Source organism: Dipodomys spectabilis, unplaced genomic scaffold (assembly GCF_019054845.1).
Source record: "Dipodomys spectabilis isolate Male_0828 unplaced genomic scaffold, ASM1905484v1 ptg000609l, whole genome shotgun sequence".
Classification (NCBI taxonomy): Eukaryota; Metazoa; Chordata; class Mammalia; order Rodentia; family Heteromyidae; genus Dipodomys; species Dipodomys spectabilis.
Genome location: NW_024871286.1, coordinates 657,282 through 681,423, shown reverse-complemented (window position 1 = coordinate 681,423; position 24,142 = coordinate 657,282). Strand labels below are relative to the sequence as shown.

General features: G+C 68.3%; 3 protein-coding genes across 4 annotated transcripts; 2 read left to right on the top strand and 1 right to left on the bottom strand.

Annotated features, from left to right (window-relative positions):
* Nucleotides 1-4,219: 4,219 nt before the first annotated feature.
* On the top strand, nt 4,220-9,734 carry Homer3 (homer scaffold protein 3). 2 transcript variants are annotated; one of them, XM_042671187.1, is made up of 10 exons: nt 4,220-4,303; nt 6,251-6,310; nt 6,387-6,543; nt 6,642-6,773; nt 7,592-7,699; nt 8,202-8,323; nt 8,790-8,946; nt 9,033-9,140; nt 9,209-9,298; nt 9,496-9,734. In XM_042671187.1, exons 2-10 carry the CDS (start codon nt 6,297-6,299, stop codon nt 9,685-9,687), a joined length of 1,080 nt encoding a protein of 359 aa, XP_042527121.1. In that variant the 5' UTR covers nt 4,220-4,303; nt 6,251-6,296; the 3' UTR covers nt 9,688-9,734. The 2 variants fall into 2 exon arrangements, with proteins under 2 accessions (XP_042527121.1, XP_042527123.1); XM_042671189.1 differs by lacking the exon at nt 9,033-9,140.
* Nucleotides 9,735-9,816: 82 nt separating this feature from the next.
* Nucleotides 9,817-17,120, bottom strand: Ddx49 (DEAD-box helicase 49). The gene is made up of 13 exons (XM_042671183.1): nt 16,977-17,120; nt 14,863-14,986; nt 13,893-13,978; nt 13,687-13,808; nt 13,077-13,264; nt 12,850-12,990; nt 12,278-12,353; nt 11,578-11,654; nt 11,368-11,465; nt 10,835-10,909; nt 10,328-10,416; nt 10,174-10,245; nt 9,817-10,025 (listed from the first exon to the last, which is right to left on the bottom strand). Exons 1-13 carry the CDS (start codon nt 17,089-17,091, stop codon nt 9,831-9,833), a joined length of 1,458 nt encoding a protein of 485 aa, XP_042527117.1. The 5' UTR covers nt 17,092-17,120; the 3' UTR covers nt 9,817-9,830.
* A 452-nt stretch (nt 17,121-17,572) lies between these two features.
* Cope (COPI coat complex subunit epsilon) lies at nt 17,573-23,869 on the top strand. Its single transcript, XM_042671193.1, has 10 exons — nt 17,573-17,738; nt 20,037-20,099; nt 20,508-20,608; nt 21,048-21,200; nt 21,348-21,401; nt 21,833-21,914; nt 22,381-22,536; nt 23,172-23,240; nt 23,538-23,612; nt 23,760-23,869. The coding sequence occupies exons 1-10, from the start codon at nt 17,613-17,615 to the stop codon at nt 23,805-23,807; spliced, it is 927 nt and encodes a 308-aa protein (XP_042527127.1). The 5' UTR covers nt 17,573-17,612; the 3' UTR covers nt 23,808-23,869.
* Nucleotides 23,870-24,142: the final 273 nt, after the last annotated feature.

The following is a 24,142-nucleotide window of genomic DNA, read 5'->3' as shown; positions in this document are numbered from 1 at the left end:
CTTCTGGCTTTCTGCCGATTTCTTTGCAGATAAGAGTGTCATGGACTACCCTGTCCGGGCCGGCGTGGTTCAAACCGCGGTCCTCAGGCCTCAGCCTCCTGAGCAGCTGGGATGACTGGCGTGCGCCGCTGGCACCTGCTGCCTGGGTTTTCGGAAGAGGGAGTAGTTACAGGAGTTGTTACAAGCCCGGTCCAGTTCACACAGCCCAGGGGCAGGGATTCCTGCCCACACCCATGGCTGATTCAATCTGGAACCTTCTCCAAGTCTCCCCAGGGCTGGGCCTGAGCAGCTTTGCCTTGTCAGCAAATTGAGGGAGCTGCTGGGGGGAGACAAAGGCCAGCTCCCAGAGGCTTCCTTCCTGCCAGCCGTCCCCAGCTGCCCTGGTCCTGGCCACGCCCACGGCTGGGCCTTGGGGCCTGCAAGGGTTAAAGATTCCTTGCCCTGTGGCTCACGCCTGTCATCCCAGCCGCCAGGAGACAGAGATCTGAGGATCAACGCCAGCTTGGGCAGGAATAGTACACAGCCAGCAAAAAGTCAGAAGGGGAGCTGTGGCCCAAGTGGTAGAGCACCAGCCTTGAGTGGCAAAGCTCAGAGACAGCACCCAGGCCATGAATTCAGGTTTAAGTACCAGCACACACACAAAACAAAACTCAGGTGGGGCACCAGTGGCTCACGCTTGTCATCCTACTCAGAGGCTGAGATCTGAGGATGGCAGTTCAAAGCCAGCCCGGCCAGGAAAGTCCATGAGACTGATGTCCAATAAACCACCAGAAAACTGGAAGTGGTGCCGTGGCTCAAGCAGTAGAGCGCTTGCCTTGCGCTGAAGAAATGAGGGACAGCGCCCAGGCCCAGAGTTCAAGCCCCACGACCGACCAAAATAAAAACAAACTGGAGCTTAGAGGAGGTGCGTGTGCCTCTGGCTGGGGTGAGCTGGGAAGGCTGCGGCGGGTGGACGGCCCGCGTGGGGGTCGGGGCCAGGGCGGCGGATGCAGAGGGGCCGGCAGACGGAGCAGGGAGGCTGTGGCTGAGTCACCGGCTGCCTCGGGAACACCAGAGCCCCGCGGCCCGTGGGCGGTCACCCGCGGGAACCGGCCCGGCCCTGCGGGCGCCGGCCTGTGGGCACAACTGTTCCCTTGCAGGCTGCAGACGGAGCGTGGGAGCCGCACGGCCGCAGGAGGGGCACCGGCAGCCCCGCCGCCATCAGGCAGCTTTGGGGCCGGGAAACTGAGACGCAGAGAAAAGCCAGCCCTGCAGGCGCACACGCGCACGTGTGCACACATGCACACCCCACCCGGGCCTGCGTCTCCATCTGACCACGCCCCTCCCCCACCCCAAAACCTGGGGGCCAGGGCCCCGCCCGTCATCCTCGCTGCTGAGGTGGAGGCTGAGGTCTGAGGACCTCGAGGGTCCAAACCAGCCTGAGCAGCGAAGTCTGAGACGCGGATCTCCAATGAACCACCAGAAAGCTTGACGCGGTGCTGTGGCTCAAGGGGTAGAGCACCAGCCTTGAATGGAAATACCACATCCCAGAGAGGGGGCTGGAGCTTTAGCCCCAGTATTGGCACAAAAGAACCTAACCAAAACCCCACGCACCTCACCCCACAAGACCCCATTCAGCTCTCGCACCCTCTTCCTGCTCCCATTTATGTACTGGGGCCCGCCCAGCTTCCCGGAGGTAGGGCCAGCTATCCTGACTTGCACCTGCAGCACCAGCGCAATCTCTGAACATCAGCACACCGGTTTGGCCCTGCAGTAGAGGGGCAACGAGGTCATCAAAGGCCCCAGGTCCAGAAGACACGGCAAGCTGGGTTCAAACCCAAACCCATCTGGGCACCCCCGCAGGGACCCCACAGGCTCCCACCCATGGTGCCGGGTTTAAGGTCAGCCGCCAGCAGTGCTCCGTGGAGCCTGCCCCTACTGCCCCTCCTGACCTCGCAGCCACTGGTTGGGGGCCAGAGACCCCCCCCCCAGGACCCCACACCCCCTCCTCCCAAGGCAGCAGCAGCCGGTGCCCCATTTCCTGCCCTTCGCTGGTGTACGAGCCGAAGCCTCAAGGATACGGGAGCCAAAAATAACAGGTGACCTACTCCTGAACACGCAGCTTGTGCCACTCGGCCGGGGGTAATTAATTAGCGAGCCGGCAAATGAGGGTAATTAGGGCTGCGGGAGCCAGCGCCAGGACCTAGGTCTGCCCCCCCCCCCCGCCCCGGTCCACTCTCCCTGTCCGGGGCCCTCAGTCTGTGGGCCCCGACCCCTTGTCACTGGGGCCTGCGGGTGCCTGGCTCTTCCTGCGGTGTTGCTCCCTGGCAGGGCTGACCTGGGCAGGGCTCGGGTGGCCTGCAAGTCCACCCTGAGTCCCAAGGCCAGAGGACTACACGCTGACACCCCAACTCCCAGTCTCTGGGGTAAGCTGGAAGGGGAAGGGGGTCAGGGAGGAAGAGGAGGGCACTGGAGGTGGGATTTGTCTAGTTTTTGTCCCTGTGATGGTCCTGAGACTTGAACTTGGGGCCTGGGTGCTGTCCCCGACCTGGACACCTCCAGCTTTTTGGAGGTTCATTGGAGATATGAGTCTCACGGACTTTTTTTTTCTGGCTTTGAACTGCGATCCTCACATCTCAGCCTCCTGGGTAGCTAGGATTCGAGGTATGACCCACCAAGGCCTAGTTTACAGGTGGGGTTTTGAGGGCTGCATAGGAAGGCTGGCCTGACTATGGCCAGGTGAAGGAGAAGATTGGATGTGAGATCTTCTGCCTCTGCCTCCGAGTGCTGAGGTTCCAGGCCTGTACCACCACCCCGGCCACCGACGACACATGTACAATACATGCATTTATAAGACACCTAGAGACATAGTCTGTTTCGTATAGTAACCAGTGGCTACTTACCATAAATCTGAGAAGTGGCATTGTTTGCACACACAGGTTATGAATAAGTAAACTGAGGCATGGTGAGCAAAAGCGAGTTCTTCCAGGGTGCACTGCCTAGGGAGACCTAAGGGTCCAGCCAAGACTGAGCTGCAGCTGGGCACTGCGTTCCTTCGGGAAGCACAGGCGGAGGTCGGCCTGCAGGCCCGGCGTGTTCCAGGGCAAGCCGGCTTAGAGCAGAACCGTAACCAGGTCAGGCTGTGAACACGCCAGCTGTTTGCGCTGGGGCATGCCCCGTTGGGTCCGGTGTGCTCCAGGCTGTCCAGCCCCGGCCCCTCCCTGCGGGGCTCAGAGCACCCACTGGTGCCCTCCCTGGCGTCTTCCTCCTCCTCAGAGGCCCACTGCCCGGGCCCATTGCCCGGCCCCCCTGGGGATCGCCGCATGGCCCCGTTCTGCAGCCAACTGTCGCTTGGCACACTCCAGTGCCTTCCGGAAGCCCGGCCACGCTCCGTTTGAAATTTATTTTTGTTTTGTTGGGAATCGGGAAGTCTGCACAGAGCAGACGGTGTTTCCAACGCCTTGCAAGGCTTCGGGCCCAGCTCAGACAGACCCTCTGCGGTGCACATGACTCGCAGAGTCAGGGAAACTGAGGCACGGGCTCTGTGTCTCCAGCTGGGATGAAAGGTCACCCTGTGGGGGGGGTGAGGCCGGGGCGTGCCAGATGGGGGGGGCAGCCACACCTGGTCCTGACCCTCGGGGGGGCCAGCGGCGGGGGGGGGGGGGGGGGCAGCGAGGACAGCACCGGCGATGGGAACCCTGGCACACAGCCTCTGGGCCCCCGGCGTGCTGAGGTGGGGCAGCGCCCAGCTGTGTCCGGCCAGGGCCCGGACCCCTCTCCCCCCGCCGCAGGCAGCCGGGCAGGGCTGACCCTGGCGGCCACAGGAAGAGTGGCGTCCAGCTCTGATCGTCCATCCGCTTCCTGCCTCCGGTCTCTGGTTCCTCCTCGGGGTCCCCCTCCTCCTCCCTGCCCCCTCCCTCCAGCACAGCCCCTTCCCCCTCTCCATCCGGACCCGCCCCTCACCAGGACGACCCGCCCACAGAACAAGCCCCGCCCACAACTTCCCCGACCACGCCCACATTCCAGCAAAACCCGCCACGCCCACATAAACGCCACGCCACGCCCATCTCCTCCGGGCCCGCCCCTGGCGGCTCTAGCCACGCCCCCTCTGGGCGCCGGCCACGCCCACCGGCTGCCGCGGGCCGGCAGGGGGCGCTCGGGCGGCCTCGGGGCCCCGGGAGGCGGGGCGGGCGGCGGCCGCGCGGGGCCCGGCCGCGATGGGACCGGAGGCGGCGCGGGCGGCGGCGGCGGCGCAGACAAAGGCGCGGGCGGGCGACGGCGGAGCGCGCGGGGCCCGGGCTGCGCGGAGTCAGCGACGCCGACGGTGAGCCGGGACCGCCGGGGCGCGGGGACCCCGAGTTCCGCGCCCGCGGCCTGGGGCGGCGCCGGCTCTGAAGTTCCCGGCTCGGGGGTCGCGGGGTCCCGGGCCGGGGGCGGGGCCCCGGGGGTCGCCGCCCCGGCGTCGAGGAACCCGCCGAGGGCCCCGAAGTTGTGGGGCGGCCGAGCGGCGCGGGCCGGGAAGTTGGGGCCGGGCGGGGGGCGGCGCGGGGACCTCGGAGTTCCGGGGCCGCGGGGCGAGGGCACCCCGAGTCTCCGCCCGGGCCGCAGGCGGGGGACGCTGCGGACTCGGGGTGGCGCTTCCGAAGTTGGGGTGCGCCCGGCGCGGCGCGGGGCCCGGGCCCGCGGGGGTCCCCGGCCGCCCTCGGGGGCCGGGCCGGGGTTCGGCCCCCCGGAGCCCCGGGCGCCGGCGCGCGTGACCGGCCGGTGAGTAACTTTCTCCGCCGCGCGCGCGAGTCCCGGCAGGCCGGGGCCGGGCCGGAAGAGCCCGGACTGGGGGACCCCGCGCCCGGCCCCGCCGGCCCGCGATCCGAACCGGCTCGGGCTCCAGACCCTGTGCCCAGGACCGGATGGAGTCCCCCTCCCCAGGCCGGGGTCCCCCCCTCCCCAGGCTGTGTTCCCCCCTCCCCAGGCCGGGGTCCCCCCCTCCCCAGGCTGTGTTCCCCCCTCCCCAGGCCGGGGTCCCCCTCCCCAGGCTGTGATCCCCCCTCCCCAGGCCGAGGTCTCCCTCCCCAGGCTGTGTTCCCCCCTCCCCAGGCTGTGTTCCCCCCTCCCCAGGCCGGGGTCCCCCCCTCCCCAGGCTGTGTTCCCCCCTCCCCAGGCTGTGATCCCCCTCCCCAGGCTGTGATCCCCCTCCCCAGGCTGTGTTCCCCCCTCCCCAGGCCGGGGTCCCCCCCTCCCCAGGCTGTGTTCCCCCCTCCCCAGGCCGAGGTCTCCCTCCCCAGGCTGTGATCCCCCCTCCCCAGGCCGAGGTCTCCCTCCCCAGGCTGTGATCCCCCTCTCCAGGCTGTGATCCCCCCTCCCCAGGCTGTGTTCCCCCCTCCCCAGGCCGGGGTCCCCCCTCCCCAGGCTGTGATCCCCCTCCCCAGGCTGTGTTCCCCCCCTCCCCAGGCTGTGATCCCCCCTCCCCAGGCTGTGTTCCCCCCCTCCCCAGGCCGGGGTCCCCCCCTCCCCAGGCTGTGTTCCCCCCTCCCCAGGCTGTGATCCCCCCTCCCCAGGCTGTGATCCCCCCTCCCCAGGCCGGGGTCCCCCTCCCCAGGCTGTGATCCCCCCTCCCCAGGCCGAGGTCTCCCTCCCCAGGCTGTGTTCCCCCCTCCCCAGGCTGTGTTCCCCCCTCCCCAGGCCGGGGTCCCCCTCCCCAGGGTGTGTTCCTCCCTCCCCAGGCTGGGGTCCCCCTTCCCAGACTGTGTTCCTCCCTCCTCAGGCCGGGGCCCCCAGGATGTAGTCTGGGAGGGGGCACACGGAGGGGGGGGATCAGGCCCACAGGCCACATTCTGGGCCTGGCTGGAGGGAGGGGTGGACGGTATGGAGCCCCTCCCATGGTGGGAGCCAAAATTGCCTGTTCTGCCGAAACTTTTTCGGGGGCTCTGGGAACAGTGGGGACCTTTGTCTCCCAAGAGACAGTCGTCGGTCCCAAGGCTTTAGAGAAGAGCTAGGGTCTCCAGTATGCGGCCCCCGCTGGCCCCGAACCCTGGACCCCAGCCATGGCTGTCTGGAACCCTCTGCCTGGCCCTGCCGTGGTTTGAGTGCAGTGATGGATGAAGGCGCGTGTGACCCAGTCTGGGGGCACAGCCTGGCGCCCCTGGGGGCCCCCAGAACCAGGACAGCCAGGGGCCTGCCCAGCTTTAGGCGCCTCCTCCGGTCTGTGCACCCGGCCCGCGGCCCTGGGCAGCTGAGCCTCCAAGGCCCTCACAGACCCCTCTTTCTTCCCCAGGGACCAAATCGGCTGCTCTGGCCGCCTGGCCACCCCAGCCTGACCAATGTCCACAGCCAGGTGAGCCCCCTGTCCCCCCCCAGCCCTGGCCTGGCCACGAGAGGCCCTGCTGAGGGTCCGTCTTTCCCCCCACCAGGGAGCAGCCCATCTTCAGCACTCGGGCCCACGTGTTCCACATCGACCCCACCACCAAGCGGAACTGGGTCCCTGCCGGCAAGCACGCCCTCACCGTCTCCTATTTCTACGATGCCACCCGTAACGTGTACCGCATCATCAGCATTGGGGGCGCCAAGGTGCAGCCCGGGGTGGGGGCACACCCAGGGAGGGCGGTCCCCTTGGCCCTGGTCATCCAGGGACTCACAGTCACCTTCACCTCCTGACCCCTGCCCAGGCCATCATCAACAGTACCGTCACCCCCAACATGACCTTCACCAAAACCTCCCAGAAGTTTGGCCAGTGGGCGGACAGCCGGGCCAACACCGTCTATGGCTTGGGCTTTGCGTCTGAACAGCATCTGACCCAGGTGGGCGGGAGGGGGGAGGATGCTGTGTGGGTCCCCACCTCCGCAGAGCAGGTTCATAGTTAAAGGAGCCTCCCCACGCCCCTGCTTTGGCCCAGGTTCTTGTGCGGCTTATTCTCCCATTGGAGGCAGATGATGGGCACTGGCCGGCTGTCCCTGGACAGAGGCTCCTCCCCCGGGTCAGCCTTGTCTGTGGCCCCCCCCCCTTCGCTTCCTCTCTTGGGTCTTGAACTCAGGGCAGGAGCTCTGTTCCTGAGTTGTTTTTCCTCTCTCAAGGCTGGTGCTCTACCATGTGAGCCACAGCTCCACTTCTAGCTTTTTTTTGGTGGAGAGATCTCATGCACTTCCCTTCCTAGTCTGGCTTTCAATCTCGATCCTCGGCTCTCAGCCTGAGTAGTGAGGATGACAGGTGTGAGCCCCTGACACCTGTATCCCCGGCCCCCATTTTATCACTACTTTTTACTGGACCAGCCTATATAGCCCAGCTGGTCGCCCTGAGCAGAGAGCTGACAAGCACGGCCACACCAGGCTTCAGGGTAGGATGGTTGGTGTCTGTCCCCGGCTCCGGCGCGCCCTTCCTCGTTGTCTGCTGGCTGCCCGGAGGTGGGCTGCGGGACGGGCCCCAGCCTTGGCCTTCAGACCTCAGCCTCCCGGGTGCAGGCTTCAGGCCCCCTGACCCCCCAGCTCAGAAATGACTTTTCCTTTAAGCAAAGGGAAATTGTTTTAAGAAGCACAGGTTTATTCTCGCAGCGGCGAGCCGTGAGCCCCGCTCTGCCGAGCGGCCTGGTCCGGGGAGGACCGACCGCCCGCTCCGCCCCCAGTTTGCAGACAAGTTCCAGGAGGTGAAGGAGGCCGCGCGGCTGGCCCGGGACAAGTCCCAGGACGGGGGCGAGCTGCCCAGCGCGGCCCTGGGGCTCGCGGCCCACCAGGTCAGCGCGTCTGCGCGGGGCGCGCCGGGGGCGGCGGGGAGGGCGGGGGGGGGGGCGCGCCGGGGGCGGCGGGGAGGGCGGGGGGGGCGGGCCGGGGGCGGCGGGGAGGGGGGAGCGGGCGGGGGGGGCGGGCCGGGGGGGAGGGAGGAGGCCGGGGCGCGCCGGGGGCGGCGCGGAGGGCCGGGGGGGGGGGGGAGAGGCCGGGGCGCGCCGGGGGCGGCGGGGGAGGGGGGGGGGAGAGGCCGGGGCGCGCCGGGGGCGGCGGGGAGGGCGGGGGGGGGGCGGGGAGGGCGGGGGGGGGCGGGCCGGGGGGCGGCGGGGAGGCCGGGGGGGGGGGAGCGGGAGGAGGCCGGGGCGCGCCGGGGGCGGCGGGGAGGGCGGGGGAGGGGGGAGCGGGCGGGGAGGGCGGGCCGGGGGGGGGGGGGGGAGGGGCCGGGGCGCGCCGGGGGCGGCGCGGAGGGCCCGGGCCACCGCCCACCCACCGCCCCCCCCCCCCCCGCAGGTGCCGCCGAGCCCCCTGGTCAGCGCCAACGGCCCCGGGGAGGAGAAGCTGTTCCGCAGCCAGAGCGCCGAGGCCCCGGGCCCCACCGAGCGGGAGCGGCTGAAGAAGATGCTGTCCGAGGGGTGAGCGCGCGCGGGCCCGGCGCGGGGCCCAGCCGACCCGGCCCCGCCTCCCACGTGCCCACGTAGACCACGCCCGCAGCCTCACCCGGCCCCACCTCCCACGTGCCCACGTAGACCACGCCCGCAGCCTCACCCGGCCCCGCCTCCCACGTGTCCACGCCCACAGCCTCACCCGGCCCCGCCTCCCACGTGCCCACGTAGACCACGCCCACAGCATCACCCGGGCCCGCCTCCCACGTGCCCACGCCCACAGCCTCACCCGGCCCCGCCTCCCACGTGCCCACGTAGACCACGCCCACAGCATCACCCGGGCCCGCCTCCCACGTGCCCACGCCCACAGCCTCACCCGGCCCCGCCTCCCACGTGCCCACGTAGACCACGCCCACAGCCCCACCCGGGCCCCGCCCACCCCGGTCCCGCCCCCTCGCGGCCCCGCCCCGCCGACCCCCGCGTCCGGCCCCCGCAGCTCGGTGGGCGAGGTGCAGTGGGAGGCCGAGTTCTTCGCGCTGCAGGACAGCAACAATAAGCTGGCGGGCGCGCTGCGGGAGGCCAACGCCGCGGCCGCCCAGTGGAGGCAGCAGCTGGAGGCCCAGCAAGCGGAGGCCGAGCGGCTGCGCCAGCGGGTGAGGCGCCCTCCGTCCCTCGGCGCGGGGTCCGGGCCGGGGCGCCCGGGGGCGCGGGCGGAGGGCTGAGCTTGCGGCGCGCGCAGGTGGCGGAGCTGGAGGCGCAGGCGGCCGCGGAGCCGCCCCCGGCCGGCGAGGAGGCGCCGGGCCCGGCACGGGAGCAGCTGGAGGCGCTGGTGCAGACCAAGGACCAGGTGAGCCGCGGGCCCGGCCCCCCGCGCGCGGCAGGGCCCCGCCACCGACTCCCGCCCTCCTCTCCCAGGAGATCCAGACGCTGCGGAGCCAGGCTGCGGGGCCCCGGGAGGCGCCCGAGGCCGCGGCGGAGCGCGAGGAGGCGCAGCAGAAGGTGCAGGTGCGCCCGCGCCCGCGCAGGACACCCCTCAGCCCGACGGCGTGGCGGGGACTTGGGGAACCGCGTGCGGGGAGGGGAGGACGCGGGCCGCGCCAGAGCCCTGGGGCGGGACGGGGGCCCGGGAACCCGCGGGGTGTCCCCGAGACGGGCTCCCCGGACCTCACGGGACCCCGACTCTACCCACCCGGCCCCCGCAGGACCTAGAGACCCGCAACGCGGAGCTGGAGCACCAGCTGCGGGCGACGGAGCGCAGCCTGGAGGAGGCGCGGGCCGAGCGCGAGCGGGCGCGGGCCGAGGTGGGGCGCGCGGCGCAGCTGCTGGACGTGCGGCTGTTCGAGCTGAGCGAGCTGCGCGAGGGCCTGGCGCGCCTGGCGGAGCCCGCGCCCTGAGCCCGCGCCTGGCGGATCCTGAGCCCGCGCCTGGCGGAGCCCGCGCCCTGAGCCCGCGCCTGGCGGATCCTGAGCCCGCGCCTGGCGGAGCCCGCGCCCTGAGCCCGCCCCGGAGCCGCACCGCGAAGCTTCAGACCAGACTTTTATTGAGCACCCGACTCCCCGCGCCCCGCTGGGCCCCGCGCGGTCCTCGGGGCCTGCGGGCCCGGCAGGTGGGTGGCCGCCGCCAGTGGCGCCCGCGGCCGCCGACCCGCCCCGCCCGCCTTCTCCTTGAAGCGCCCCTTCTGCTGCTTGATCCTGGCCAGCTCCGCCTTGCGCTTGGCCTCCAGGTCGGGGTCCTGGGGGGGGGGGGGGACGGCACGGGGGGGGGGGGGGGGGACGACATGGGGAGGGCGCTGAGCCTCGGCTCGCCCCGCCCCGGCCGCCCCGCCCCGGCCGCCCCGCCCCGGCCGCCCCGCCCCCGGCCCCGCCCCGGGCCCCGCCCACCTTCCCCTCCAGGATGAGCTGCTTGCGCTTGTTGATCTCCTTCTTCTCATCGAAGTGCGCAGCCTCCAGCTTCTGGGGGCGGGGACAGACAGCGCCGTCACGAGCCCCGCCCGCCGGCCCCGCCCCGCGCCCCGCCCTCGCGGGCCCCACTCACGATCTCGCACTCGCGCCGCACCACGTTGACCTGCGTGAGGATCTGCAGCACCTGCGCCTCCTCCACCGCCAGCTCCTCCAGCTGCTTCTCTGCGGGGCGGGGCGGGCGGGGCTCAGGCCAGCGTGGGGCGCCGTGGCGGGAAGGGGAGGGGCCGGGCGCCTTCGGACAGGGCCGGCTGTAGATCCCACCAGTCCCAGACTAAAGACCACGCACTGCGCACTCGGCCTCGGTCTCCTTTTATTGACTGGCGCGGCGCGGCCTCTAAATCAAGGGGGCCATGGCTCCCCAGCAGTGGCGTCCTGCCTGCCAAGCGCCGGGCCAGCCCTGCTCCCCCACCCCTCCCACGCCATGCCTGAGGCGGCCTGGGACACACACACACACACACACACACACACACACACACACACACACACACACACACACACACACACACACACACACACACACACACACACACGGTCGGGGAGCCCCAGCCCCTCCCCACCGCCGGCCCCACCCGGCACTCACGGATCTGCTCCTCGATGGCGTGCACCAGGTGGATGTCATACTGCGTCACCAGCGTGATGGCTTGGCCCTGCCGCCCTGCGGGACACGGCAGCGGTGGCACGCGGGGCAACACAGGCAGGAGCGGCAGCTCCGTGTCGGGGCTCCACTCATGGGGGCTCTGAGTGGAGGGCGGCCTGCTCCCAGGAAGCTGCAGGGCACTGCGGCCTAACGCAGCTGCTCACCCTTTTCACTTTGGCTGCCAGGGACCCCGGGCTTACTCATGCCGGAGCCCAGCCCTGGGTGTTGGCTTGACCAGCACCTCCGTGCCCCAACTCCACACCCCGTTTCTCTGATGGTGGACAGGAACAGCCCTGTTGGGTGACTAAACCCAGGACCCCCAAATCCACCCCAGAGGTCTCCCGCTGCAGTGTACCCCTCACTCGGGCGGCCATGCCCGAGGCCCCAGGGCTGGAGGGGGCTTCACCAGCGCCTGGTCCTCCCGACAGGGCGGTGGTCGGCGGCGTGTCCCCGGGGCCAGGGCCACGGGCGCTCACCTGCACGGGCTGTGCGGCCCACCCGGTGGATGTAGATCTTGGGCAGGCCTGGGGTGTTATGGTTGAGGACCACCTGCACGGTGGGGATGTCCAGACCCCTGGGAGTAGAGATTGCTCAGGCTCCAGGCCTGCCCTGGGAGCGGCTCCCTGGGCAGCCCCCTCGGGGGCCAGTGGGCCGGTTGCTCGGGGGCCAGTGGGCCGGTTGCTCACCGGGAAGCCACGTCAGTCGCGATCAGGATCCGGTAGATGCTGGACTTGAACTTGGCCAGAGCGGCGAAGCGTTCTTTCTGTGCCAGGGGAAACACGTGGGAGTGGTGAGGGCGGGGCAGGGCCAGGGCAGGGCAGGGCAGGGCAGTACAGAGCAGGGCCAGGGCAGGGCAGTACGGGGCAGGGCAGGGCAGTACGGGGCAGGGCAGGGCCAGGGCAGGGCAGTACGGGGCAGGGCAGGGCCAGGGCAGGGCAGTACAGAGCAGGGCAGGGCAGGGCAGGGCAGGGCAGTACGGGGCGGGGCAGGGCAGGGCAGGGGCAGGGCTGGGCAGGGGCAGGGCAGGGCAGGGCAGGGCAGGGCAGTACAGAGCAGGGCGGGGCAGGGCAGGGCAGGGCAGTACGGGGCAGGGCAGGGCAGGGCAGGGCAGTACAGAGCAGGCCAGGGCAGGACAGAGCAGGGCAGGGCAGGGCCAGGGCAGGGCAGGGCAGGGCAGGGCAGTACAGAGCAGGGCGGGGCAGGGCAGTACGGGGCAGGGCCAGGGCAGCGCAGGGCAGGGGCAGGGCTGGGCAGGGCAGGGGCAGGGGCAGGGCAGGGCAGGGCAGGGGCAGGGCAGGGCAGGGCAGGGGCAGAGGCAGGGCCAGGGCCAGGGCAGGGCAGTGTCTGCCGGGGAGGGGAGGGGGGAAGGGGGAGTAAGCTGTCCACCTGCTTCATCATGGAGTGCAGGGCCACGGCCGGAAAGTTGAACTTGCGCAGCATCATGCACAGGATCTGGCAGGTCCTGGGGGTGGAGGGGACGCTTGTGTCACTGTGCGGTTCCGGCCGCCCATACCCCACCCGGCATGCGCTCGGTGGCCCTGCACAGCCCCGGAGTGGGGGGCGCTGAGAACCCGCCAGCTAGCCAGCCGCTCCCTCCCTGGGCTCAATCAGTGGGAGTGGGAGCGTGGTGTGAGTGGAGACCAGGCCCGGCTTGGGGGGAGGGGGGAGGCTGGCGCCAGCGCTCAGCACAGGGACCTGGGCTGCACCTCCAGGACCATAAGCTGCAGGATCTTACTGCACCTGACAGCTCCTCTGGCCCCACCTGCTCTCCTGGAAGCAGGTACCCTGCGTGGTCCTGCTGTGTGTCGGCCTCCTGTCCTGAGCGGACGGAGGCTCAAAGCAAACTCACATAACTGCCACTCACATAACTTTGGCCACAGCACAGCCCCCCCCCCCATGCAGGGGTGAGGGGCTGAGGGCGGGGCTGGAGTCGGGGCCGGGTCTGAGCACGCACGCACTTGCAGGTGTTGGTGAAGATGATGATGGCCCAGTCCTCATGCTCATCCTGGAAGTGCTGGACCAGGTGCACCAGGTACGCGTCCTTCACCTTCTCGGGCACCAGCACGTAGCGCTGGTCCAGCTGCTCCACCGTGCGCACTCTGGGACAGCAGGTGGCCGCGTCTCAGTGTCCCACTGGCCGCCCCAGCCTGTCGGGGGCACCCCCCACCCCCAGCCGGGCACACACGGAGCCTGGGCCTCCCAGAAGAAGGGCTGGTTGGTGGCCAGGCCCTGCAGCTCCTTGAGCGTGTCAGTCAGCGTGGCGCTGAAGAGCAGCGTCTGCCTGCGGGCGGGCACGGCACCCAGGATGGCCTCCAGGTCCACCGTGAAGTCCGTGCAGCCCTGCTCCAGCAGCCGGTCGGCCTCGTCCATCACCTGGGGAAGGCAGAGCCGTGGGGAGGTGCCCCCCCCAGCATGCCTCCCCCTTTGCTTTTTTTGAGCTGGAAATAGTCCTGGGGTCTGAACGGAAGGCCCTGAACTTGCCAGGCCACACGCAGGCCCTTCAGTGCTCGTCCAGCCCTGTCTACTAAGCAGCTGGGATTACAGATGGGCTCGCTGCCTGCCTGCCTTTCTTCTTGGAGGAACCTGGATGGAACCGGGGGGCAGGCATGCCAGGCTGAGTCACCACAAAGTGCCCCCCCACTACACGTCCCTTCTCCTTTGCCCCTGGGCACAGTCACTTTTTCCAGAACTTTCCTGGAGACAGCTGGAATGTAGGCTTGCAAGTGGGAGGTGGCACCCAGGCTCCTGAAAGCCCTTCCCCCATAGCCCCCCCCCCAGGGGCAAGGCTGGCTTACCAGGAAGCGGATCTTCTTCATGCTGAAGGTGTTGGAGCTGCGCAGGTGGTCGGCTAGGCGCCCTGGCGTGGCAATGACCACGTGTGGCTTGCGGGAGAGCTCCAGTGCCTGGGTCACCATGTCTGGGGTGAGGGTAGAGGTGAGCTGGACGGGAAGCTGCGGTGCGGGGTTTCCACACCCGGAACTTCCTGGCCTCTGGGCCTTACCCATGCCACCGACAACGATGCAGTCCTTCAGGCCCAGTGGCTTCCCCAGCACCCGGAACTGCTCTGCAATCTGATAGGCCAGCTCCCTGCGGACGGGCGGGCAGACAGGCGGTGACAAGGGTGCAGCCCGGGGGCCCCCATTCCACCCCTGCCCCAGCCTCCTGCCACCATTCGCCCGTTGAGTGCTAGAGCCTGCTCCGGACTCAGTCCACAACACTTCACACCCCTTCACACCCTAAACTTGCACCTTTTTTCGAATCCCTCACACTAGAGGGTCAGCCACAAAAGCCAGAGACCCAACCTTCCATATCCCCTTTTCCTGGGCTGGCCAGTCTGAAAGCCATGCTCTGCACTGCTGTCTTTGTCATGACTCCTAGCCTTCCCTAGCTTGTTCAGATACCCTCAGAGTCAGTTCAAACCTCTCCCTGGCATTGGAGGCTTGGCAGAGCACCTTTTCTGCCCCTTCCTCCCTCACCCCTCTGCATGCAGGTCCTTTTGCTTAAAATACTTTCTTTGGCTGGGCACCTGTGCTTCATGCCTGTAATCCTAATTACTCAGAGGAGACTGAGATCTGAAGATAGCAGCTCAAAGCCAGCCCTAGCAGGAAAGTCTGAGAGACTCTTATCCCTGATTAACTAGCAAAAAGCACCAAGTAGAGGTGAAGCTCAAATGACAATGGCAGGCTGGAGAGGAAAGAGCCAGTCAAGAGCTCAAGGCCCTGAGTTCAAGCCCAGTACCAGTACACACACAAAGCAGACAGAACTTTACTTCTCAGCTGCCAGGCAGCTTGCAGATCCCACCTGGCAATTGCCTGGCCAAGCCCTGTGCTGAGAACTTTTCCCACTCACCATCTGGTTCAATCATGCGGTGTGACTCCCCCTATTCTGCTTGTGGGGGAGACACAGCTCAGAGAGTGAAAGGCACGTGAAGCTGTCGCGCCCCTGGGGGGTGGGGGTGGTGAGGGGCTCACCTAGTGGGCGTCAGGACAAGGCAGAAGATGCCGTAGGGATCCTCGGACAGCTTCTGTAGGATAGGCAGCACAAACGCAGCGGTCTTGCCGCTGCCGGTCTTGGCGCAGCCCAGGCAGTCTCGACCTGGACAGAGGGCGAGGCAACGAGGTCACCCTGCACCCGGAATCCACGCTCCTCGAGATAACACTCACTCACTCCTTAGGTTTTCTGAACCTCCAATAATAGGCGACTTGGCGCTCTGCACCCAGCTGCCTTTTGCAAACCTCAAACCCTAGCAAGGGAGAAGTTGTCATCTCCAGTAAAGGGGGGGGGCTGAGTCTCAGAGGCCAACACGGGGCACAGTTTGCTCGGAAGCCCCACGCGTTCCTAAGCACCGTGCCATTTTGACTGTCCCTGAGGACCTGAGCTTGGGGAACCCTGAACCCTAACGCCCAGTTCACATACTACACCCCCGGGCTCTTGAGGAAGCCTCATTAGCGGCCACACCGGGTGGAGAGAAAGGCGCATACAGAGGACCCTAGAGTCCTGGCCTCGCCATTATTAGTGTTGGCAGCCTCAGTTTCCCCTGGGAAAGGCCAGCTGGGCCCCACTTTCAGTTTCTCGTGACACCATTTATCAACCTCTCCCGGCGCTTGGAGACAAGGAATGTTCCAGAGGTGGCGCCACCCGGGACCCCAGCTCTGTTGCCCGCCTCCCCCCCCACCCCCCCCACCTACACACACTCCGGCCCGGCTCTGTCCGCGGCACCGGCTCTGTCCCCGGCTCTGTCCCCGGCTCTGTCCCCGGCTCTGTCCCCGGCTCTGTCCGCGGCCCCGGCCTCGGCTCTGTCCGCGGCCCCGGCTCTGGCCCCGGCTCTGTCCCCGGCTCTGTCGGCGGCACCGGCTCTGTCCCCGGCTCTGTTCCCGGCTCTGTCCCCGGCTCTGTCCCCGGCTCTGGCCCCGGCTCTGGCCCCGGCTCTGTCCCCGGCTCTGTCCGCGGCCCCGGCCTCGGCTCTGTCCGCGGCCCCGGCTCTGGCCCCGGCTCTGGCCCCGGCTCTGTCCGCGGCCCCGGCTCTGTCCCCGGCTCTGTCCCCGGCTCTGTCCCCGGCTCTGTCCGCGGCCCCGGCTCTGTCCCCGGCTCTGGCCCCGGCTCTGTCCCCGGCTCTGTCCCCGGCTCTGTCCCCGGCTCTGTCCCCGGCTCTGGCCCCGGCTCTGTCCGTGGCCCCGGCTCTGGCCCCGGCTCTGTCCGCGGCCCCGGCTCTGGCCCCGGCTCTGGCCCCGGCTCTGTCCCTGGCCTCGGCTCTGTCCCCAGCCCTGTCCCCGGCTCTGTCCCCGGCTCTGTCCGCGGCCCCGGCTCTGTCCCCGGCTCTGTCCCCGGCTCTGTCCCCGGCTCTGGCCCCGGCTCTGTCCCCGGCTCTGTCCCCGGCTCTGTCCCCGGCCCCGGCTCTGGCCCCGGCTCTGTCCGCCGCCCCGGCTCTGGCCCCGGCTCTGGCCCCGGCTCTGGCCCCGGCTCTGTCCCCGGCTCTGGCCCCGGCTCTGTCCCTGGCCTCGGCTCTGTCCCCAGCCCTGTCCCCGGCTCTGTCCCCGGCTCTGTCCCCGGCTCTGTCCCCGGCTCTGTCCCCGGCTCTGGCCCCGGCTCTGTCCCCGGCTCTGTCCCCGGCTCTGGCCCCGGCTCTGTCCCCAGCCCTGTCCCCGGCTCTGGCCCCGGCTCTGTCCGCGGCCCCGGCTCTGTCCCCGGCTCTGTCCCCGGCTCTGTCCCCGGCTCTGTCCCCGGCTCTGTCCCCGGCTCTGTCCCCGGCTCTGTCCCCGGCTCTGTCCCCGGCTCTGTCCCCGGCTCTGGCCCCGGCTCTGTCCCCAGCCCTGTCCCCGGCTCTGGCCCCGGCTCTGTCCGCGGCCCTGGCTCTGTCCCCGGCTCTGTCCCCGGCTCTGTCCCCGGCTCTGGCCCCGGCTCTGTCCCCGGCTCTGGCCCCGGCTCTGTCCCCGGCTCTGTCCCCGGCTCTGGCCCCGGCTCTGGCCCCGGCTCTGGCCCCGGCCCCGGCTCTGGCCCCGGCTCTGGCCCCGGCCCCGGCTGGGCGCCTCTTCCAGGCGGGAAGGCGGAGACCACCCCAGAGGCAGCTGCGCGGGGTCTCACGCACCCTCCAGGATGGCGGGGATGCAGCCCAGCTGCACCGGCGTGGGCTGCTTCAACCCCAGCTGCCGGCATTGCTCCACCAGCCACGCCGACAGCCCGAGCTCCGCGAAGCCGGCCATCGCCCCCAGCAGCGAGGAAACCTGGAAAAGGGCACTTCCGGCGCGTGGCTGTGACGTCGAGCAGAGGCCTTCGCTGTTTATTGGGCCGCTTTCCCGTCTTGGTCCTACCTTCTCCAACTCTTTTAGCCAATCGCAGCCCCGAGCGCCTCCTGACGTGTTTTCCCCACCCTACCCACTCCCTCGCGCTCGCGGGATCGAACAAACTACAATTCCCAGCATGCTTTGAGAGACTTTCTTTAAAGAAGTATCCTTAAGTAGCTGTACAAAGGAGCTACCATTCAGCAGAGCAGTTTGTGGATACAGTTTGCGCATTTGATCGCCGTCACCCCTTTCATCATCCTCCCTCCCCCATCCCTCCCAGTCCCGGAGAACCGCTGTTGCATGCCCCGCCTACTTTATCCCGTTTCAGAGTTCCCATTGGCTCATTCGAGTAGACTACATTTCCCATGGTGCTCGGGGGCGGGTCCTGCTTCCGCCTTACGTGTCACTCCGGAAGAGGAGAGAGTCAAACGCTGAGCGCCATGGCTCCTCCGGCTCCGGGCCCGGCCTCGGGCGGCTCCGGGGAAGTGGACGAGCTCTTCGACGTGAAGAACGCCTTCTACATCGGCAGCTACCAGCAGTGCATCAACGAGGCGCAGCGGGTGAAGGTGGGGCGCGGGGCGCTTCCTGGGCCTCCTCTTCCCGGGGCCCTGCCCGGCCTTCTCCGCCTGCTCCTGCGGGCCCTGCCCGGCCTTCTCCGGCCCTGCCCGGCCTTCTCCGCCTGCTCCTGCGGGCCCTGCCCGGCCTTCTCCGCCTGCTCCTGGGGGCCCTGCCCGGCCTTCTCCGGCCCTGCCCGGCCTTCTCCGCCTGCTCCTGGGGGCCCTGCCCGGCCTTCTCCGCCTGCTCCTGGGGGCCCTGCCCGGCCTTCTCCGCCTGCTCCTGGGGGCCCTGCCCGGCCTTCTCCGCCTGCTCCTGGGGGCCCTGCCCGGCCTTCTCCGCCCGCTCCTGGGGGCCCTGCCTGGGCCTCCTCTTCCTGGGGGCCCTGCCTGGCCTTCTCCGCCTGCTCCTGGGGGCCCTGCCTGAGCCTGGACCAGCGAATCCCGGCTGTACTTTGGGTCCCCCAATGCACCCCGGAAGACGAAAGGGAGGCATTGGCGCCCCTGTTCTTAGCTTTCTTTTTCTGTCAGTTCTGGGGTTTGAACTCCCGGCCTGGGCTGACTCTGAGCTTTAAAAACAAAACAAAACACCTCAAGGCCGGCGCCCTACCACTTGAGCCATAGCTCTCCACTACTGGCTTTGGCAGTTCAGTTGGAGATAAGTGTCTCATGGACTTTCCAGCCTCGGACAGCTTTGAATCCTGATCCTCAGGTCTCAGCCTCCTGAGTAGCTACAGATTACAGTCTCCAGAACCACTGGTGTGGGCCAGCCTGGGCTGGTCCTCCCCGCTTCTGCTTTTTTGTAGCTGGGATGGTCTGCACACACCATCACGCGCATGTCTTTATCTGTGGAGATGGGAGTCTCACTTTGTGCCAGGGCTGGCTTGGAGCCATAATCCTGATCTCTGCCTCCTTTGTAGTTAGGATGACAGGCACGCGCCACCACACCTGGCTTGTCTTTTCGGTTATGGTTTGGGGATCCCCTAGGCTGTCATTCTTGCTGGTGTCCCCTTTGAAGGTCATTTACTTAGAAGAGACCATGTCTTAAGCTGCAGCTGCCAGGCCCTGAGCAGAAGCGGCGGCTGCCAGGCTTTCCCCGCACGCATTCACTGTATGGTCCCACTGGGATAGGGGATGAGGCCAGAGGCCCAGCAGTCCTGGGGACGGACGAGCCGCTCACTCTGGGCCTTCCCTGGTCTGGCAGTTTCCAGGCTGTTGGTATGGCAACGTGGAGGTGGGGCCTCCTCCTCAGTCCTGTCGAGGCTGCACAGAGGCCTGTGGCCCTGAACCCCATTCCTGGATCCCCAGATCCTGCCCTGCGGGTGCTGGAGGCAGAGCCCCAGGAGCAGAGCAGCCTGGTCAGGCTCCCAGAGGGAACACGTGCTGCGCTGGGCAGCGGGGCAGTCAGGGGCCCTCATGAAAGCCAAGTGCTGGTGGCCCCCGCCTGTCATCCCAGCTACTCAGGAGGCTGAGGTCTGAGGACCGCGGTGCCAGCTCAGGCAGGAAAGTCTGTGAGACTTACTCCAATAAACCACTCAGAAAACAGGAAGTGGTGCTGTGGCTCAAGTGGTACAGCGCTTGCCTTGAGCTGAAGAGTTTTGGGACAGCGCCCAGGCCCAGAGTTCAAGCCCAACGACAGACAGAAAAAAAGAAAAGAACCCACTACTGAAAGCTCCCCCCTGTCATACCAGCTACTCAGGAGGCTGAGATCTGAGGACCATGGTTCCAAGCCAACTCAGGCAGGAAAGTCTGTGAGATTTGTCTCCAATAAACCACCAGAAAACCAGAAGTGGTGCTATGGCTCAAGTGGTAGAATGCTTGCTTTGAGTACAAAGAGGCTCAGGGACAGCGCCCAGGCCATGAGTTCAAGCCCTAGGACTGGCATAAACAAAACATAACCCAACACTAAAAATAACGCTAGGGGGCTGGGAAAGTGACTCAGTGGTTGAGCGCTTACCTTGCATGCCTGAGGCCCTGAGGTTCCATTCCTCAGCACCACGTAAGCAAAAAGAAAAAAGCCAGAAGTGGTGCTGTGGTTCAAGCAGTAGAGCGCTAGCCTTGAGCTGAAGAGCTGAGGGACAGCGCCCAGGCCCCGAGTTCAGGCCCCACAACCAGACCCCCAAAAAAAATAAAAAAATAAAAATAACACTAGGCGCAGTGGCACCGTGATCCTCTAGTGACAGTCCCGCTAGTGCTCTGAGCGGCTGCTGGGGTCCTCCAGGACTGAGCGTCCTCGAGCTGTCCCTCCGGGCGGTCAGGGTGGGCCATTCTGGAGTTCCCACTGGTGCTGACCCTCCCGTGTTCCCATAGCTGTCAAGCCCTGAGAAGGAGGTGGAGAGGGACGTCTTCCTGTACAGAGCGTACCTTGCCCAGGTGAGTGTGGGCGCAGAGGTGTGGTGAGCCCTGGGCAGGGGCCAGGTCGCTGACCAGCCAGACTCCAGGGATGGCTGCGTGGGGACAGGAAGGAGCAGGATGGGCCATGGGAAGCGACCAAGTTGGGATCTGGCCTACATGATCGCCAGCCCCTACGACTGGTGTGGCTAGCACCCGTGGCCACAGGCCGCCAAAGCCCTGGCCGGCCAGCCGCAGGGCCACGCTGGGATCCCAGCCGACAGCTGGGGAGTGGCACTGACCTGCCCCGGTGCCCGGCGGGACCATGGGCAGCGCAGCCGTCACGCCCTGTCACCCAGGCCAGCCCTGAAGCGGGAGGCAGGGCTGGCGCTGAGGGCCTGGGTGGGCAGCAGGCTGAGGATGCTGACTGGTACCTGTCTGTTCCCACAGCGGAAGTACGGCGTGGTCCTGGACGAGATCCAGCCCTCCTCGGCGCCCGAGCTGCAGGCCGTGCGCACCTTTGCTGAGTACCTGGCCAGCGAGAGCCGCCGGTGAGGCCGATCCTGAGCCAGGGCTGCCTGTCCTGCTCCCCACCCCACCCCGCCCCGCCCCCCGCCGGGCCTCCTTTTCCCTTCTGAACAGTAGAGGCTGGTGATAGGCACCGCCTCCCTGCCTGTGGGCCGGGCTCAGGGTGACATGCCAGCCCTGGGCATCGCCCCGGAGCTGTGTGTGGCCCTCCCGTGGCCCTGCCCTTCTGTGCCCAGCCTGGGCTTCGTGTGACCCTGGGCTGTGGAACCTGGAAGCCCTGAGTCACTGTGGCTTTGTGATCATACCCCATCCTGCCCGTGGGTAACCCCTCTTCCCCCCCCTTGAGTCCTGGCGCCCTCTGGGGCACGCAGGGACCCTGCTCTGTCTGCCATGATGAGATCTTTCCGTCCCGGGGAAGGCTGCCTCCACCTCGCCTCCGCCCTGAGCGGCCCTGTCCCGCAGGGACACCATCGTGGCCGATCTGGACCGGGAGATGAGCAGAAGCGTGGACGTGAGCAACACCACTTTCCTGCTCATGGCGGCCGCCATCTACTTCCACGACCAGAACCCGGACGCTGCGCTGCGCGCCCTGCACCAGGGCGACAGCCTGGAGTGGTGAGCGCTGGCCCCAGGGCTCCCAGGGCCTGCGTGTGGCACTCTGGGCTGTTTGCCGGAGCGGGGGAGGGGGTTGGAACATTCTGGAAGGCGGCCCCTCCTTGCCTCGGGTCCAGGTGGGGGCTTATGGCACCGCTCTGTCCGCAGCATGGCCATGACGGTGCAAATCCTCCTAAAGCTCGACCGCTTGGACCTTGCCCGGTGAGTTGCCAGACCCGCCAGCATCGGGGCCTCTGCCTCAGTTTCCCCCACGGTGAGGCAGGTGGCACGGGGAACCCGAGCCTCTAAAGGCTGGACATGTGGACTGGGGCCGCGCTGGGCGAGGGCTGGGCGGCCACGGCTCGCGCTGGGGCGCCCCGCGGTGACACCTTTCCGAAGCGCCGGACCCCAAGGTCTGTGGAGCCTGAACGCCGCCGCCTGCAGCCCCCACAGCATCGCAGAAAAGCTCAGCCGTGTTGCCCCCCACCGCCGCGCCCCGGCTCTCCCCCGTCCCTGGCCGCGGAGCTCTGGGCCCTCAGGCTGGCTCGGCACCAAGGCCCCCCAGGAACCAGGGGCCCCAGAGCAGGCCAGTCCCAGCCTGCGGCCACCGCCACCACCACCCTGGCACTCAGCGCCCTCCCTGTCACCCACAGGAAGGAGCTGAAGAAAATGCAGGACCAGGACGAAGACGCCACCCTGACCCAGCTGGCTACCGCCTGGGTCAACCTAGCTGTGGTGAGGGTGTGGGGCGGTGCCCAGCCGGGCCTGTTGTCTATGGCCGCGTGGGCACGCCTTCTCCACATCCCCCATTCCCACCCCTCTCATCTCCGCCTCCCAGGGACCCTGGGGGCCAGGCAGCGCCTCTCCCCAGGGTGTGGGGCTCCCCTGCTCCGCGGGGCCCTGTTGCCCCCAGCATGGCACTCAGCACCCCCTTCACCGACTTGGCCGCCATCCCCAGCTGCTCTTTGTCCCCGCTTTTCAGATGTGCCATGGGTGTGGGGGGAGGGCAGCCCCAGGCTGGCCTCAGCCTCCTGGGTTCGGGCCTCCCAGCCCGGCCTCCTGACGGCTGAGCGCTCCCTCCCTGCCCAGCCCTGCCCTGGTGCCCCGTGTCACCCACCTGCCCCAGGGCCTCCCCGAGGGTGCGGGCGTGGCCCCGCGGGGGGGGGGGGGGGGGCCTGACGAGTGCTGGTGCCGCCCGCAGGGAGGTGACAAGCTGCAGGACGCCTACTACATCTTTCAAGAGCTGGCGGACAGGTGCGCGCCCACCCTGCTGCTGCTCACCGGGCAGGCGGCCGGCCACATGGCACAGGGCCACTGGGAGGCCGCCGAGGCCGTCCTGCAGGAGGCGCTGGACAAGGTGGGTGCCGCGGGGGGGGGGGGGAGGGGGAGAGGGGGAGGCGCGGGGATCCAGCTCCGGCTGGTGCCCGCTTGGCGGTCCCCTCCCGGGGGGCATCCGTGACCCAGCAGGCGGTGGCCCTGCGGTTCTGTACGTGCACGTGTCGGCCCGGCCCAGGCCTGCCCCGAGGGAACCGCGGGCTGTCAGCCATCCCCTGACAGCCGCTCTGCCACCTGAGCCACATCCCCAAGCTGCCCTGACTGTCCCAAGGCAGGCCTGGGCTTGTCACTGGAGGGGGGTGTGCGCCCGCGCCCAGCCCTTGGCGGGGGTGGCGTCTGTCCTGTGAGCCCCTGGTTTGCCCACACGAGCCTCAGAAGGCATTAAGGCCGGGCGCCATGCTCAGCCCCTGAGGGGGCTGGTGGCGCAGGATCACGGTCTGAAGCCCGCCGTGAGCCGCCAGTGAACCACCCAAACACTGGAAAGGGAGCTGTGGCTCCAGTGGTAGAGTGCCGTCCTTGACAAAACGGGCCCAGAGGCAGCCCAAGCCTGGGTTTCGAGCCCCAGGACTGGCACACAAGGAGAGGGGAAATGGTCCAGGCGGCGTGGAGCAGGAGCCCGAGTGGGCTGCACTGACACAGCCCTGCCCGCCCGTGCAGGACAGCAGCCACCCGGAGACCCTGGTGAACCTCGTGGTCCTGTCGCAGCACCTGGGCAAGGCCCCAGAGGTGAGGCCTGCGCGGGGGAGGGCTGAGTCCCCGTCTCTCTTGCTATCTGGGGGGCCTCCACCCCGCCCTGCAGGCAGGGAAGTGGCAGGAGAGCCCCTTCCCTGGAACTTGAACTCGGGCCCCACCCAGGCTTCCCAGGTGCAGCCCTGCCCCGAAGTCCCCACGGGGTCACTGTGTGGGCCCCGGTGCCCCTCCCCCTCCTGGGTGCCAGCAGGGGGGAGGGGCACTGAGGAGACAGGCCTCCACCTGGCCGGGGGCCTGGGGGGGTCGTCTCAGTCTGGCTGCCCACGCCCCCAGGTGACAAACCGCTACCTGTCCCAGCTGAAGGACGGGCACCGGTGGCACCCCTTCATCAAGGAGTACCAGGTCAAGGTGGGTCACCCTCGGCCTGCGCCTGGCCAGGGACTGCATGCCGCCAGGCTCCCCATCCCTGCATCCTGCCCCCTCCCGGCGGGGCTCCTTACCCCCCATCTCCCCCCCCCACTCACCACCCCCTCCCTGTTCCCCCTTGTGCTGCAGGAGAAGGAGTTTGACCGGCTGGCGCTGCAGTACACCCCTAGTGCCTGAGCACCTGCCCCGCACCCACCCCCCACGCCACCAATAAATGTCTGGGCTCTGCCGTGTCCCCACCCCGGCTGTGCGTGGTCTCTGGTGACCGGTGGGGGAGGGGCCACTGCCCGGGCCCCGCCCACCTGGTGCCTCGTGCTCAGTGGGGGCCAAGACTGGAACCAAGCCGCCCTCTGCCCCTCATGTCGAGGGCTGTGGCCGTCTGTGCCCACCCCTCACCCTGCTCCACCCTCGCAGTGTCCCCAAGACGGAAGCCAAGGTGGCCAGCCTGTGCCTCGGTGGGTCAGGCTGTGGCCAGGCCCTGTGCCTCGGTGGGTCAGGCTGCCCACCAGAGG

Coding starts and splice junctions, on each gene's coding strand:
- Homer3 (XM_042671187.1), top strand. Junction 6,774..7,591: donor CTGAACAGCATCTGACCCAG/GTGGGCGGGAGG, acceptor CTCCGCCCCCAG/TTTGCAGACAAGTTCCAGGA. Junction 8,324..8,789: donor AAGAAGATGCTGTCCGAGGG/GTGAGCGCGCGC, acceptor CGGCCCCCGCAG/CTCGGTGGGCGAGGTGCAGT.
- Ddx49 (XM_042671183.1), bottom strand. CDS start 17,091: ATGGCCGGCTTCGCGGAGCTCGGGCTGTCGGCGTGGCTGGTGGAGCAA. Junction 12,354..12,849: donor ATCTTCACCAACACCTGCAA/GTGCGTGCGTGC, acceptor CTCCACCCCCAG/GACCTGCCAGATCCTGTGCA. Junction 11,655..12,277: donor TGCACTCCATGATGAAGCAG/GTGGACAGCTTA, acceptor CCCCTGGCACAG/AAAGAACGCTTCGCCGCTCT.
- Cope (XM_042671193.1), top strand. CDS start 17,613: ATGGCTCCTCCGGCTCCGGGCCCGGCCTCGGGCGGCTCCGGGGAAGTG. Junction 20,609..21,047: donor CTGGCCAGCGAGAGCCGCCG/GTGAGGCCGATC, acceptor CCTGTCCCGCAG/GGACACCATCGTGGCCGATC. Junction 23,241..23,537: donor ACCTGGGCAAGGCCCCAGAG/GTGAGGCCTGCG, acceptor CCACGCCCCCAG/GTGACAAACCGCTACCTGTC.